At 41.6% G+C, this 13602-nt stretch overlaps 5 protein-coding genes across 7 annotated transcripts; 2 read left to right on the top strand and 3 right to left on the bottom strand.

Moving 5' to 3' along the window:
• Positions 1 to 26: 26 nt before the first annotated feature.
• Positions 27 to 1689, bottom strand: LOC108598596. Its single transcript, XM_017985290.1, has 3 exons — positions 1501 to 1689; positions 732 to 909; positions 27 to 520 (listed from the first exon to the last, which is right to left on the bottom strand). Exons 1-3 carry the CDS (start codon positions 1510 to 1512, stop codon positions 276 to 278), a joined length of 435 nt encoding a protein of 144 aa, XP_017840779.1. The 5' UTR covers positions 1513 to 1689; the 3' UTR covers positions 27 to 275.
• Positions 1690 to 4061: 2372 nt separating this feature from the next.
• On the top strand, positions 4062 to 5345 carry LOC108599187 (probable malonyl-CoA-acyl carrier protein transacylase, mitochondrial). The gene has a single exon (XM_017985983.1). It carries the CDS (start codon positions 4130 to 4132, stop codon positions 5282 to 5284), a length of 1155 nt encoding a protein of 384 aa, XP_017841472.1. The 5' UTR covers positions 4062 to 4129; the 3' UTR covers positions 5285 to 5345.
• LOC108599180 (calcium homeostasis endoplasmic reticulum protein) lies at positions 5319 to 10589 on the bottom strand. 2 transcript variants are annotated; one of them, XM_017985968.2, is made up of 13 exons: positions 10458 to 10581; positions 10184 to 10354; positions 9747 to 10117; positions 8855 to 9017; positions 8565 to 8637; positions 8027 to 8101; positions 7752 to 7828; positions 7495 to 7693; positions 6391 to 7437; positions 6170 to 6331; positions 5789 to 6112; positions 5557 to 5728; positions 5319 to 5493 (listed from the first exon to the last, which is right to left on the bottom strand). In XM_017985968.2, the coding sequence occupies exons 1-13, from the start codon at positions 10477 to 10479 to the stop codon at positions 5395 to 5397; spliced, it is 2955 nt and encodes a 984-aa protein (XP_017841457.1). In that variant the 5' UTR covers positions 10480 to 10581; the 3' UTR covers positions 5319 to 5394. The 2 variants fall into 2 exon arrangements, with proteins under 2 accessions (XP_017841457.1, XP_017841458.1); XM_017985969.1 differs by lacking the exons at positions 5319 to 5493; positions 5557 to 5728; positions 5789 to 6112; ... (2 more) ...; positions 7495 to 7693; positions 8565 to 8637 and having other exon boundaries at positions 10458 to 10589.
• Positions 10590 to 10702: 113 nt separating this feature from the next.
• LOC108599188 (thioredoxin-like protein 1) lies at positions 10703 to 11830 on the top strand. Its single transcript, XM_017985984.1, has 3 exons — positions 10703 to 11117; positions 11178 to 11461; positions 11522 to 11830. The coding sequence occupies exons 1-3, from the start codon at positions 10752 to 10754 to the stop codon at positions 11733 to 11735; spliced, it is 864 nt and encodes a 287-aa protein (XP_017841473.1). The 5' UTR covers positions 10703 to 10751; the 3' UTR covers positions 11736 to 11830.
• On the bottom strand, positions 11742 to 13598 carry LOC108599183 (bifunctional coenzyme A synthase). 2 transcript variants are annotated; one of them, XM_017985976.1, is made up of 3 exons: positions 12963 to 13598; positions 12552 to 12898; positions 11742 to 12497 (listed from the first exon to the last, which is right to left on the bottom strand). In XM_017985976.1, exons 1-3 carry the CDS (start codon positions 13516 to 13518, stop codon positions 11838 to 11840), a joined length of 1563 nt encoding a protein of 520 aa, XP_017841465.1. In that variant the 5' UTR covers positions 13519 to 13598; the 3' UTR covers positions 11742 to 11837. The 2 variants fall into 2 exon arrangements, with proteins under 2 accessions (XP_017841465.1, XP_017841466.1); XM_017985977.1 differs by having other exon boundaries at positions 11742 to 12494; positions 12963 to 13597.
• Positions 13599 to 13602: the final 4 nt, after the last annotated feature.

Here is a 13602-nt window from a genome sequence, read left to right as displayed (position 1 = left end):
CTCAGATGTTCATATGTATATATTTAATATAAGATTTAAGTACATTGTATTTTATAAGTTGCTAATACATTTAGATAATTTCTACTAATATGTTACTGTGTAATACTGTGGCAAGATTTGATGGTCCTGTAGCTGTTTGGGACTACAAATAAGGTACCAGTAAGGTAAACTCTATAAGAGTGAGCGCGCGTATAATGATGATACTAAAGATAACTTGGGAGCTTGGGACGGAATCAGTTGCTGACTAGCGTTTGTAATAGATTCTCCTCAAGCGTTTAGCAGAAGAACTCTTCGTTGCATTCCGAGTAGCAGCAGTAAGAGATGTTGCTGTAATCACTGCTGGGATGCTCGCGCTTCTCACGTTTCTTGTCATGGTGTGGCTTCTTAGGCTTGTAGCGTGGCCAAACATCCAGTTCGAGAAGGCGATTAAAGTGCTCCCGCGTGACCTTGAGATAGCCACCGTTGGGATAAGTACTCTTGGCAATATAATGATGATGATGCTTATTGTGCAATTTGCCATCTAAAATATGAATGAAGAACATGGAAAAGAAAACAATAAGTTATTGCCTATCTTGAACTTGCGCCTTGAAAGCGGTTATTTTCTTATCGGAACTGCTGTAATTTAGTTTTCTTTATCTGTTTGCTTTAACTTGTTTATTTTTTGGTAGTTCCGATTTACTGGGTTCACTGACTCTGTGACCTTATTTTAACAACTGATTACTTATACTTACATGAAAGACGATTCATATGAGCTTGACTGTAGTCCACAGAGCGTTTAGCACGGCTCTCATCCCTCTGGAAGAGATGCTCGCATGCCTCCATCGCGAATTTCTTCATTTTATCCAGCGAGCAATAAGACTGTGCTTCACTAAGCAAACAACAGCACAGTATCAGAGCCAGCAAAGTCCACTGGAATAAAAATAAAAAAATTTAAATTAAGCTTAAGTTGTTTTTAATTATAAATAAATGTATTCTTATAATTTCGATCTGGAGTAGCAGCTTTGTGTGACACCTGGTGTAGGTGTTGGCGTTATGACGTTGGCTTAAGCTTATGATGGGGCCAACAAACTGGGTCAGAAGCTCACCACAGGCGTCACCAATATAAACTGGAGCGCATTGGCAAGTCGTCACAGCCAAATTAAATTTTGATTGCCTCTTTTAATGTGCAAAACTTCCCCGATTACAAAGAGTTAAAATGAAACTTATGCAACCAGCTACGAAGGTGGGCATTTCGATTTCCGCATTTAATGCCACCGCCGTCACAACAACAATTAAATTAACAAAAACAATATTGAGCGCAGATTATGCTTATTTTTGCAATGTGTGAGAACAAAAGCGCATTCGTGTATTTATTTTTAGCTACAGCAGGTGATCAGGTTTCAATTGGTACACACCCCTCTTTTATTAAGCAAACAGAAATTGTTAAAAATTCTTATGGAATTTTTTACAGTTAGAGCACTAATCAAAAAATATGTATTTTTAAATTATTTAGAAACTTACCTTTGCATTCATATTTGAGTTTTATTCCAAGTTTAAGTTGTGTGTATTTTGATTCAAATTGTAAAGTTTGCACCTGCCCACAATGGCAACACTACGTATACGTGTTTTTAAAAAAATATTTTTGGCGCTTAAACGAACGCAGAACAGAAAGCGAAAACGAAAACGAAAGCGAAAGCGACCGTCACCTGATAAGCTGTAAGCTTGAATGAATTGAATTCTTCCAAAGAGTTAGCTTTTATACTCGACCTGTATGTAAATTGCCCAGAGAAACCAAAATGAGCCAGAGCGGCAGGAGCAACTTCGAGCAGCTCACGAGAGCAGCTCAGCAAGAGTGCACAAAACTGTGAGAGCGATAGGGAGAGCGCAAACGCGCATGCGTCGCAAGTTTGATATGTGCGTAAGCCAAAAGGCGCGCCGGTTGGCGAAATTGTTGGAAAAACATTTAAAAATTGATTAATGCTTAGGATAAGAGGTCGAACCAATTAAATTGATTCTTAGGGTAGCTAACTATGCGGGCTAAATTTCAACATAATTTATCGTGACTTAGTCACTGCTGATAAAGTTGCTAGAATCTATATAATGAAATACCTTGAGTCTGTATTGTAATATAATAAGGAAGCCAGCAACTGATGGTCAAGTCAGAGAAAGTGTGAGCACGCGCTCTTGAGCTGAAACGTTGCCAACTGCCGGTAACAAACGTTTACCTTGTTGCTAGGGGAATTCCGTTGGGCAGGCCTAGCACGTTGTTGTTTTGTTGTTGTGACTGTGGCTAGAATTTCATTCAAAAAAAGGTGCATGACATATCAGCCGTCACGAGTTATGCGTGGTAGGTAAACACACGAAATTTATGCTTTATTAGAACAGTCATAATATAAATAGATGTAGTAGATTCAGTCTCTGTTTAAAATAAATCCCACAAGCATGCACACAGAGCCTTCTTAAAAGCGCAGCGCAGTACTCTCACTCTCAGCTGAAATGTACTCTCTCTTTCTATATTTCTTGTTTTTCATGTTGCTCTCAGTCAACAGGTGTTGCTGCAGTTGCATTCGTCAGTTGACTGACATTGAGTTAACGGTTTTCTTAATCGACGCCGTCACTGAAAGCATATTCTAATTTTAGTATTAGCTCTTATTGCTTGCTCTTATGGCGAGCATTGGCATATGCGTTTACGCATGCGTGTGTGTATTTTTAGCCGGCACGCCGACTGATGTGACGATTGCTGGCGGTCACACTTTCGGCCGAGTTTTATGGTTGGTTATTGCTTATTCCACTCATGCGGAAACAGTACGTATGCGCAATATTTGTGCATTTATTACGACGCAATAACACTTTGCATACTTTTCATGTGCATTTGTAGCCCATGTGTGTGTGTGTGTGAGTGTGTTAATGCAAATAGATAAGCAATACGTGTTGTTGTTGCTGCAATGTGGAGAATTTATACATTTTTGAGTCTAACGGTAACACACGTTTCGTGAGCTTGACACTGAAATTGAATACTATACAAAAATATGTAAATAGAAAAAACATATCTATGTATGTATTTAAATTTGCAAATTAAAACGAGCAAAAATGCGAATATTTGCTTTTGGCATTTAATAAATTTCGAATTTCATAAGTTTTTGTTGTTTGTTTTATATTTTTAAATGCTGTTGTTATTATTGTTGTGATTGTTATGAGCTCCAACATCAGGTCCAGTTCGGGATAAATAGCACAAAAGCCCGATAAACTCATTCATAAATACTACTTACTTTTGCATGTATAAAGTTATTTCACAACCTGATTTAAGAATAACACGCCACTTTGCGGTCATGTCAACGACTTCTTATATACATAATTGTTTACCTGAGCATCAAATGCTTACCAAAGCATTTTTTATTAAAAAATGTTTTTTTTTTTGGCAAACTGGTTTTAATATCCTAATAGATATTATCAGCATAATTCACTCTCACTCTTCGCAATGCGCAGCTCTGTCTAGACTGGGTCCTGGTTCTTGGCATGGTAACAAGAGGGTCCGCAAACGTCTGAGGTCTGTGCCTTTGATCGTGTGAGCTTATTGGTGACTCGTGTGTGGTTGTTGTTTTGGAAGGCGTGTTCCTTGAACTGAGGGCGCCTCACTTTGTCGGCGCACACACGAATTGAGCCAGAGGCAAAGAATGTGCCGTTTGCCTGTAAAAGAATGGCTTAAGCTTTTATATTAAGAGTTCAAAAAACTCTAAAGGAACGATCGAGTTTCTAATTGGCATTTCCTCGTAAATGGTAAGTCGGCCCTTTTATGCTCTTTTTTGTACCGCTTGTTGTGGTCTAATTTTGTCAAATTCGCAGACGCATGACTAATGCAAAGTCGAAGTAAAAATGCAGGAATAATGCGTACCATTTTTGCAAAAAGGTTCCAAAACACAAACAACAAGGCCAACATGATGCAACGAACGAAATACGTTGTACAATTTTAAACATTTTGAAACGACCGCCAAAAACTAGGGCGGAATTCCACAATCGATGCTTACCCAAAGGCAACTAAAAACAATCGACAGCATCGATAATGCCATCGATGGTCTCTCAACTCTAATGCGGTATTTCAAGCATAGACAGATTACCAAAACAATTGAAACGTGCAGCAAGTAAATACAAAATGCTGATAACGACGGCGCGAAATCTAATACGTAAAACACAACAGCCTGGCAGCTGGAGCTGGTGTCGCTGGAGCAGCCGCGTGGCCAATGAAAGCACAACTGTTACACAAGAAGCTACCGCTACCGATAACAAAAGGCAACAGCTGTTAAAGGAGCTTGCCGAGCCACTGGAGGAAACTACGAACAGGCGATCGGCTATAGATCCTAAGGACACGAGCGTGGTGCTGTTCCCTGGACAAGGCACGCAGTATGTGGGCATGGCCAAGGACTTGCTACGCTTTCCCGGCGCACGCAGCATATTTAAACTGGCCCACGAGGTGCTAAGATACGATCTGCTTAAGATATGCCTGGAGGGACCACGTGAGAAGCTTAATCGTACTGAATACGCACAGCTGGCTGTGATGGTATCATCTTTGGCCGCACTAGAGCAGCTACGCGAGGAACGACCTGCAGCTATTGAGAAATGTGTGGCCACAGCCGGTTTCAGTTTGGGCGAGATTACAGCGCTAGTTTTCGCTGGCGCGCTGCCTTTTGATAAAGCACTGCAACTGGTACAAGTGCGCGCGAATGCTATGCAGGCAGCCTGCGACAAGTTTGCGGGCACCATGGCCATGGCACTTTACGGCCCAGATACCGATTTGGGTGATGCATGCACCAAAGCGCAGCAGTGGTGTCTCGATCGTGGCGTAGAGACGCCCTACTGTGGCACTGCCAATTATATGTATCCGCATTGCAAAGTCATTGCTGGCAGTGTGGAAGCCATTGAGTTTCTGGAACAGAATGCCAAGGCATTAAAGATACGTCGCATGAAACGTTTGGCGGTAAGCGGTGCCTTTCATACGCCGTTAATGCAAAGTGCTGTAGAACCATTTGCCAAAGCTTTAAAAAGTGTGCACATTCAAGATCCTATTATTCGCGTCTATTCCAATGTGGATGGCAAGCCTTATAGAAACGCTACTCATATATTGCGCCAGTTGCCCAAGCAGATTGTGCGTCCAGTCAAATGGGAGCAGACTCTGCACGAGATGTATGAACGTCGACAGGGCGTGGACTTTCCACGTACTTTCGAGTGTGGTCCCGGCAAAGGATTGCTGCAGGTGCTTGAAAAGGTCAATGCGAAGGCAGCACAGACTGCTCACAACGTGATAGCGTGAGAAGTTATAAATAAATATGTTGTTCTTTTTACTTTATAAAAAAACTTTATTGAGAGCAGGAGGAAAAAAAAAACAAATGCCTTTAAGCTTTGCCAGGAGAAAAGTAATTTTTAAGTTTTGTAATCTCTTGTACTCATCCGATGCGCAAATGCAGCTCCTTTGTTCTTACGGAACCGCTCAAAGGGATCGTTTAGATTGTTACCAACGCCCTGAAGAGCAAAGCAGTATATATATTAATAATTCAACGACATTTTGTATTATTGTATGCATACCTTATACATATCCTTGCGATCGCGTACCTCACCGCCTGAAATGGGCGTATCAATGCCTTGATTCTTGGAGCCCAAGCCTGTGCCCGTACCGGCCCAGCCCATTTTCATTAGCATCTGATGGCCCTTGTTGGTCTCCTCAATAAATTCTTGCGGTTTGGCAAAGCTGCTGCCACTAATTAAACAAATTCCGTTCAAATTTGCTGTTGGTGTTGGCGTAAATCGTAATACTTACAAAAAACTAGGTGGCGTGGGTGAACGATCTCGTTCCACTCGCCTGGAATTGTTCACAGCATTGCCATTCCCATTGCAGCTGCTGTTGTTATTGCTTTTCTCGCCACGATTCTCTCTGTCACGCTCGTGGCGTGGCGAACGATTGCGACTCTTGCGATTGCTATTGCTACCCCCAGCCCCACCACGATTACGTTGTGGTTGCGGTTGTGGTAGTGGTAGTGGTGGCGGTGTGATTACACGTTCTAGTGATCGCGATTTGGACCGCGAGTGGGATCTATTGGTGACGATGGGCGTACGCGAACGCGAGCGACTACGACTCCTCGAGCTGCAAAGCAAACGCATAAATATATTTCATATTTATATAAATTTAGTTTGAATTTACCGATAGCAGCGTTTGTTGCACTTTTTAATCTTCTCAAGCACTATGGGACTGGGTGAGCGGGATTTAGCGCGTGTGCCATTCTTTACCTCCTCATCCTTTTGCTTACGCGCCGCATTCTTTACCTTGTAATACTCGTAGAGTCCGAGCTTCTCCCAGCCCTCGCTGTAAGCAACATAACTTATTAAATATTTGCTGTTAACTATAGCTTTGACCAAACTTACTTGTCCCTGGGCCGATCATGGGAAGGTGCCGCATAGAAGGCATTTAATGCATTTGTCAGACGTTCGCTTTGCGGCGCTGGCGGCGGCAATCTTATGTCCGCTGGATCTAAGGGTTTATAGGTGTAGTCTTCCAGTCGTATAAGCGGCACAATCAATGCCGCTGGTAAGTCATAGTAGGGCGCACTGGGCACTTGTGGTTCCTGCGGCGTCATTGACGACTCATCACTCCTTAGATCGCTATCCTCCTGTTCAGAATGGCCATCATCAGCTCGTTGCTGCATTGCACAACGTAATGCAGCAGCATTCAGCAGTCCTATATCGACACCACCTTCCGGTTGTGGCATGTTGTGTGGTGACATCTGTACATATGGCGGTAGCGGCGCCTGTTGCTGCTGCTGCTGTGCCTGCTGATGATGTTGCATCTGCAATTGTTGTTGTGATGGCATAGGCATCGACATTTGCTGCTGCTCATCGGGCAACCGATGTTGCATATGCATTACAGCCTGTATGGCAGCATTGATCACACCCATATCCATTTGTGGATCACTGCCAGCAACTGGCAACTGACCAGCTGGCATTTGTGGATACTGTGCCGACGGCTGTGTCCCATGTGGTTGCGGCATTTGTTGATGTGGATGTGGATGTGGCTGAATTGGGGGACCAAAGCCAGGCGGTGGCTTAGACATGTCGGGAATGAAAAAGTTTGGCCCACGCACATCCACATAATTGTTGAGCTGCTGTTGTTGTGGTGGTTGCTGGTAGCCTGCATACATATTGCCGCTGGTGGTTGGATGTTCATGCGTGTTTGGCGGTGGCGGTGTGTTCATGTGCTCATTGTCTACGCCTGGCATGGCAATACGTTGTGACATTAGCGACGGTATACCCTTCGACTGTGGGGTGCCTGGCGAAAGCTGTTGCTGCTGCTGCTGCTTCTGTTGTGCCTGTTGAGCAACAAGTATTTGCTGCTCCAGCTGCAACTTTTGCTGCTCCAATTGAGCTATCTGCTGTGTGGCATGCTGCATAAAGGCCTGATGCTGCTTTTGATAGCTAAAGAGAATTGTATGCTTTGAATAAGAAAAAGAGGCGTAATTTGTTTAGTCTTACTTGTCCAGCGTTGCTTTAGTGCTGTGTGTGAATTTGTTGACAATATCATTATGTGTATTCTGCACATTTGTTTTATACTCCTGCATAGAGGAATCCGGCGACTTAAGCTTGGATATGACGCATGCATCGAAAAACTTTGCCTTGGATTCCCATAGCGACAGCAACTTGGCGAGCTTCTGACGTTGGTCACTGCTGGCAACTGAAAATATAGAGATGCTTAATATGTTGGCTATAACCAGTTGGATATAACTTCATACTTAGATCTGCGCTGCAAAACATTGGAATAACAACGTTCTCCAGATTATTCTTCAAATCGTTTATGCTCTTGCGCATGCTGTAAATAGATGATGCCAGCTTAAACAATTGTAGTCTATTTCCCGAATTTGTGCAGTAAAGTCAGAAGTCTAGTCTGTAAGCCAGTCTGTTCAGTTTGTCACAGTACCCAGCAACAAAGTTATAGTTGAAACAACTGTAACTTGTTGCCAAGTTTTGTTATTATTGTTGTTAATACTAATTGCTTTTGCGAACTTACCAATGATGGAGTATATCATTAACTAAATATATAAGATGCAACTTTTGCTGAAACGTTGAACCATTGACCAAAGCCCTAAAAATAAATTAACAAACGAAAAACATGTTTTTTCTCTTTTTCTCTGTACGCACAACAACAATTGCCAACGTGTTGTACATGTTAGATGTTGTGTTGTAAATTAGCTTTGAAAATGTGTATTCGTAGGATGTGTTTTGTGTGTTTTATTTCTTAGCTATTGAATTGATGTGTCTGCCTAGCTACAGTTAAGTTTTATCTTCCCAGGTGCCCAGGAATAAACGTGCATCGGTCAAATGTCTCTCTTTTTAAACGAATCAACGAATTATGCGCTCTTCGTTACGATTTAAGGAGTCTCAAACCAACGAGTCAGCGACTTGGTTTCTCTCTCGCGTTCTTATTTGTATCTCGTGCATTTCAATATCGTAAGATTTCGTTTCTCATAAAATACTCGTTGAAAGAAAGAAACACATATAATTAATAAATATTGCAAAATCATTATTATATATAAACTGAGGCATACTTCTTTAAAAGATATTGTAAAACGACATTGATTTTTGCGCTGTCGGTTGAATGCTGTAAAATCCAGTTCTTGCCTAAAATTGCAATATCAAACAGGTTACTTATATTGTCTCTGACAAATTATGTTTATATTTGTTTTTGATAAAATGTTTTAAATATTATAATAATTGGAAAATAAATTATAATTTTTTTTTTTTTAACTTCAAGAACAGTTTTCTCTATCCAGTTATTAAAAGCAAAGCCACTGCGAATTCTCGCTGGGCAAAATATCACTATAATACAAATATTTACCTGCTGATATACTATCCTTGGTGCACGACTCAATGATCGGTTGAAGTACGGCATCAAAATCCCGCAATACAATGCACTGATCATTGGCCAATAGCTCCAGCTGCGTTGAATGTGCCGCTGCAATCGCATCGTCGATCTGCTTTGTCTTTTGCGTCATCAGCGCCTACAGTTTCATTTCATTTCATTCGTTCGTTGGTTGAATTTATATTGGTTTTAATTGGATTTTGGGCGCGCACACAGAGATATTGATTATGGATCATTTTTGGTTTTTATCGAATGCGACAAGAAACAAGAGTTTCGTTTTTTAACAACATTTTTATGTGGAATATTGTACACATTATTTGTCAGTTGGTATGAAGTTTCGTTTTTTAAATTTGTTTTGGTTTTTTATGTTTCAAAAAATATACAATAAAGCAAAAATTTAATGTAGCATTGTAAAATTGTTAATTCAATAGTTAAAGTAAAATAAATATATTGTAAATTGTAAAACATTCGATAAATATGTACATCCAAGACAGGCGACTGGCAGCTAAATAAATATACATATAAAGGAAGAGATTTGCCCAGGAACACACAGACTACACAAATTACGAAAGAGTGGCGAGAGACTATGCTCAATAAATTTTTAAAATAGATTTGATAGTTGAATGTATTCCATTTTATGAAATCAAATATTTTGAATAATTAAATTTGTTTCAAAAGTTGAATTACAAGAGGTACTGATGGAATTAAAATTCCACGGAATGATAAACTAGTTTTAGCTGAACAAATTTATAATTTAAAGTATTGCTGCATTGCTTATTAAGTACTTAGCACTTGGAATAGTATATGTATGTATTAAAATACACAAAAGTCACACCTGCAAGCTGTTCAAATAAAAAATATAATTTACCGTATGTTGTGCGGCAAGATTAGCATCCGACTGTTTGATTTGGTCCCGCAAGGTGCTTTGTTGCATTTTAATAGTGTCCAACTGTGCACTAAGGCTTATGGCCAACGCTGTGCCATTTGTCGACGCTTGAGCGTTTCCTGTTGGTGGCCCGCCGACTGTATTTGCATTTGGCGCCCACATATGATGCGCTTGTTGAGGCAGTATGTCTTGTGTATTGTCATGCATATTAGGTGGCACTTGTGGCGGCTGCTGCTGCGTATGCTGATTTGGCGGCGCGTAATGAACGTGAGTTTGTTGTGATTGCATTGGGATTGGCGGTGTTTGCATGTAATGAGCACCTGGGGGTATGCCGCTGGCTTGTTGTTTTAGCACTACAAAACGTAATACAAACAATTAGAATTGAAGAGAGAAAGAGGGGGTAGGCGCCGCCTACTTACTTGCTTGCTCTGATGCCACACGGTACTGGTAATAACTGGCAAACTCGCCGCCATAAAGAAACTCAAACTTTGGATTGTTTTGCTGCTTTTGTTTGGTAATTGCTTCAAACTCCGGCCCATTACGTGCGACAAACTCAGCCAATTTGTCTATTATATTGCGTAAACTTGCGTCTGGAAACAGGCAAAAAAAATAGCGAATATGGTATTAGAGTTCAACCATGCTTGAATATTATTTGAGCAAAGAACACGTATTTGTGTTCACGTATTTGTGTACCTCTTGGCGGCTGCACGTCCATTTTATTGTTTATTTTACGCACTGCAATTGTATAAAAAATCCCTAAGTTTCATCACAATTATTAAGAATTTTCGTCAATTTCTCTTGTTCTTAATCTTATCAAGACGCCATGTTGTTTGCTCGATGTTTATGTGGCGGATGTTCGATAAGTAAATGATACTCGCTTGCTTTCGCTGTGGATAATACTTGCTATTTGTGGTATATACTGCATTTGCTGCTTCCATTAAAGCTGCCAGTCATTTTTGCATTTCTCAATTAATTTTAAAAACAACAATGTCGGTCCGAGTTATAAATGATGAATCGCACTTCCAGGCAGAGCTGGCGCAAGCTGGCGTGCGTCTGGTGGTCGTGGATTTCACTGCGACCTGGTGTGGCCCATGTCAAAGGATTGCTCCGGTCTTCGAAACTTTTCCCAATAAATACCCGAGCGCAATATTTTTAAAGGTTGACGTGGACAAATGCCAGGATACAGCTGCAGGACAGGGTGTCTCTGCGATGCCTACTTTCATTTTTTATAGAAACAGGACAAAAATTGATCGCATTCAAGGTGCTGATGTGACAGGCCTGGAGACAAAAATTCAGGAGCACGTTGGATCTGGCGGCTCGGAGGAGGCTGGCGAGGATTATGGACAGGGCCTGGCAAGTATTTCGCCATTATATCATACCTAACTTTTTTTTAATGAAATGTGTGGTGTTCAGATGGAGCTCAACACTTTCATATCCAGACAGGAGTGTGAGTGCCTGAATGAAGCGGATGACCACAATTTGAAGCACGCGCTAGCATCGACTGGTGGTTTCCTGCAGTCGGACTGTGACGAGCAGCTTATTATGTCCATTACTTTCAACCAGGCCGTAAAGATACATTCGTTAAAGTTCAAGGCTCCCCCACAGTTGGGTCCTAAGGATGTAAAGCTGTTCATTAATCAGCCACGCACCATTGACTTTGATATGGCAGAATCTATGAGCAGTGTGCAGGACATATCGTAAGTTATGATTTATGAAAGCTATTGCATTGGGCTAAGCACAAATTCTTTTGCTTGCAGTTTGGCAGAGAAAGAATTAGAAAATGGACAACCCGTTAATTTGCGTTATGTGAAATTCCAAAACGTACAAAACATACAAATTTATGTAAAAAACAATCAGTCTGGTGGCGAAACCACTCAGATCGACTATCTTGGATTTATAGGGTCACCCATCATAACCACCAAAATGACCGATTTCAAGCGTGTGTCTGGCAAGAAGGGCGAAAGTCATTAAATCTACAATTTGAGTGTTTTCAAAGAGTTTTTTATTAACCTTGTACTTTCGACTTAAAACTAAGCAAATTACAATAAATGCATCAATAACAATAACAAACAATTACAGGCTGCTCTGCAGTTCTTTACTTTCCAGTTCCTTGTTCAGCATTTGCCAGGCACGATCAGCCTGTTTTTGCGTAAAGTCATAGTCCCATTGTGAGCTGAAGATCACATGCGACTTAGCCACAATATCAGCGTTGGCAACTTGGCTAGCCACCCGATTGCGTGCCTCCTGCTCACTTAGACTATTGCGTTCCATTATGCGTTTAACAGCTTCCTCCTCTGGCACTATCATTGACCAAACTTCATGGCAATTAGTTTCCCAACCCGCTCGCAATAGCACAGCAGCCTCTAGTACCACCACCTTTGGCACCACGGCTGCCGTGCGTAATTTAGCCAATCTTCGCTGCACCTCAAGCATGAGCTCTGGCCAAACAATACCGTTAAGAATGTGCAGCTCTGTTGGATTGCCAAATACACGTGGTCCCAACTTGCTACGATCTATACGACCATTCGTTGACAGAATTTCTTTGCCGAAATGCTCAACAATTTTTGTATAGCATGCCTGACCCGGTTCGTAGACATCATGCGCTACTTTATCGCAATCAATTACATGAGCCCCCATATCGCCCAGGCGCTGTGCCATCTTGCTTTTGCCCGAACATATGCCACCGGTCAGTCCAATAATATACGGCCGCATGGGCATCTTGGAATTAGCCTGCTTTTAGTAGATTAGCACTTGCTAAAAGAAAAATTGGTGCTGATATCTCCTTACCTGCGGCTGTCGCCAACGTGTGCCGAGCAAATCAATACGAGTATTGCTGGAGCTCACCTTCGACTCGTGTATACCATCTTGTACATTGCTCTCTACAATATCAATTGCAAAAATATCAAGCTGACGCAGCTGCTTAGCCGCTCTTAGCTCATTTACTTTCTGACCGCCACGTAGCGTTTCGGCGCTCACAACAATCAAATCCATTTCAGGATCATGTTGTGTCGGCCCAAATGGATCGTCAATGGGAACTATATCATATTGCAATGTGCTGTCAATATCCGCGAGAAACTCATGCAACAGCGCAATGCGCTGCTCCACAGGTAATATCAGTTCTGGCAATGTCTTGCCTGCAATGTCAAAAGAACGATAGATAAGAAACAATTAAAGAAGCGCTAAATCATGTTTGATTACTTTTCGTCATAGCAGCCGTAGTCACGCCCACGACCAGACGCCTGCAGGCACGCAGCACAGCTTGCGTTAGAAAAATCTTATGGCCAAGATGTATGCGATCGAATGTGCCTCCTAGCACAACTGTTGGATAAACCTGTAGACTGGGAGCCTGTACACACTCTGTGGGCAGTTGCAAGCATCCAGAGGCCTTTGTTTCATCTAAGAATATTGTGGGCTTGCTTATGTTTAGTGTGCTGCGCAGACTGTCACAAAGCTCTGGATGATGTGCGTCCGAAAATATTAGATCCACAGGCTTTAAAAGCTGTAGCGGGCTGACATTGTTGTCCTTCTTCAACGGCGATACCAGTACACGTAGATCTACTTTGTTACCTAAATATCCATGGCTGTCGGCGTATAGTTGTGATATAAGACGACCCCAACTTGGTGGCGTTATAGACGCTGAAGATGCATTTACGTTCAAATGAATGTACAACGAGCTGACATATTTCTCAATGCTCTTTAGCGATTTTCCCAATTGTTTAATATTGGACACGACCAGCAGTCCAGTGGATGCCATGTCCTACAACAATTAATAAGTTGCACTTTGAACTGACTATTAATTGTTGATAACTACAAAAGTAAAACAGATTGTTGCTATTCA

This window comes from Drosophila busckii, chromosome 3L (genome assembly GCF_011750605.1).
Source record: "Drosophila busckii strain San Diego stock center, stock number 13000-0081.31 chromosome 3L, ASM1175060v1, whole genome shotgun sequence".
Lineage (NCBI taxonomy): Eukaryota > Metazoa > Arthropoda > Insecta > Diptera > Drosophilidae > Drosophila > Drosophila busckii.
The sequence above is the reverse complement of the archived record's forward strand: the minus strand, read 5'-3'. Positions and strand labels throughout refer to the sequence as shown.

Excerpts from the sequence above, each read along its gene's own strand:
- LOC108599187 (XM_017985983.1), top strand. The coding sequence starts at position 4,130 with ATGCTGATAACGACGGCGCGAAATCTAATACGTAAAACACAACAGCCT.
- LOC108599183 (XM_017985976.1), bottom strand. The coding sequence starts at position 13,518 with ATGGCATCCACTGGACTGCTGGTCGTGTCCAATATTAAACAATTGGGA. Across the intron at positions 12,899-12,962 it reads TACGGCTGCTATGACGAAAA|GCAAGACATTGCCAGAACTG; the intron begins GTAATCAAACAT and ends TTGACATTGCAG. Across the intron at positions 12,498-12,551 it reads CACGTTGGCGACAGCCGCAG|CAGGCTAATTCCAAGATGCC; the intron begins GTAAGGAGATAT and ends ATCTACTAAAAG.
- LOC108599180 (XM_017985968.2), bottom strand. The coding sequence starts at position 10,479 with ATGGACGTGCAGCCGCCAAGAG. Across the intron at positions 9,018-9,746 it reads ATCTTGCCGCACAACATACG|GCGCTGATGACGCAAAAGAC; the intron begins GTAAATTATATT and ends ATGAAACTGTAG. Across the intron at positions 8,638-8,854 it reads CAAGGATAGTATATCAGCAG|GCAAGAACTGGATTTTACAG; the intron begins GTAAATATTTGT and ends TTGCAATTTTAG.
- LOC108599188 (XM_017985984.1), top strand. The coding sequence starts at position 10,752 with ATGTCGGTCCGAGTTATAAATGATGAATCGCACTTCCAGGCAGAGCTG. Across the intron at positions 11,118-11,177 it reads AGGATTATGGACAGGGCCTG|ATGGAGCTCAACACTTTCAT; the intron begins GCAAGTATTTCG and ends TGTGGTGTTCAG. Across the intron at positions 11,462-11,521 it reads AGCAGTGTGCAGGACATATC|TTTGGCAGAGAAAGAATTAG; the intron begins GTAAGTTATGAT and ends TTTTGCTTGCAG.
- LOC108598596 (XM_017985290.1), bottom strand. Across the intron at positions 521-731 it reads TCATATGAATCGTCTTTCAT|ATGGCAAATTGCACAATAAG; the intron begins GTAAGTATAAGT and ends TTCATATTTTAG.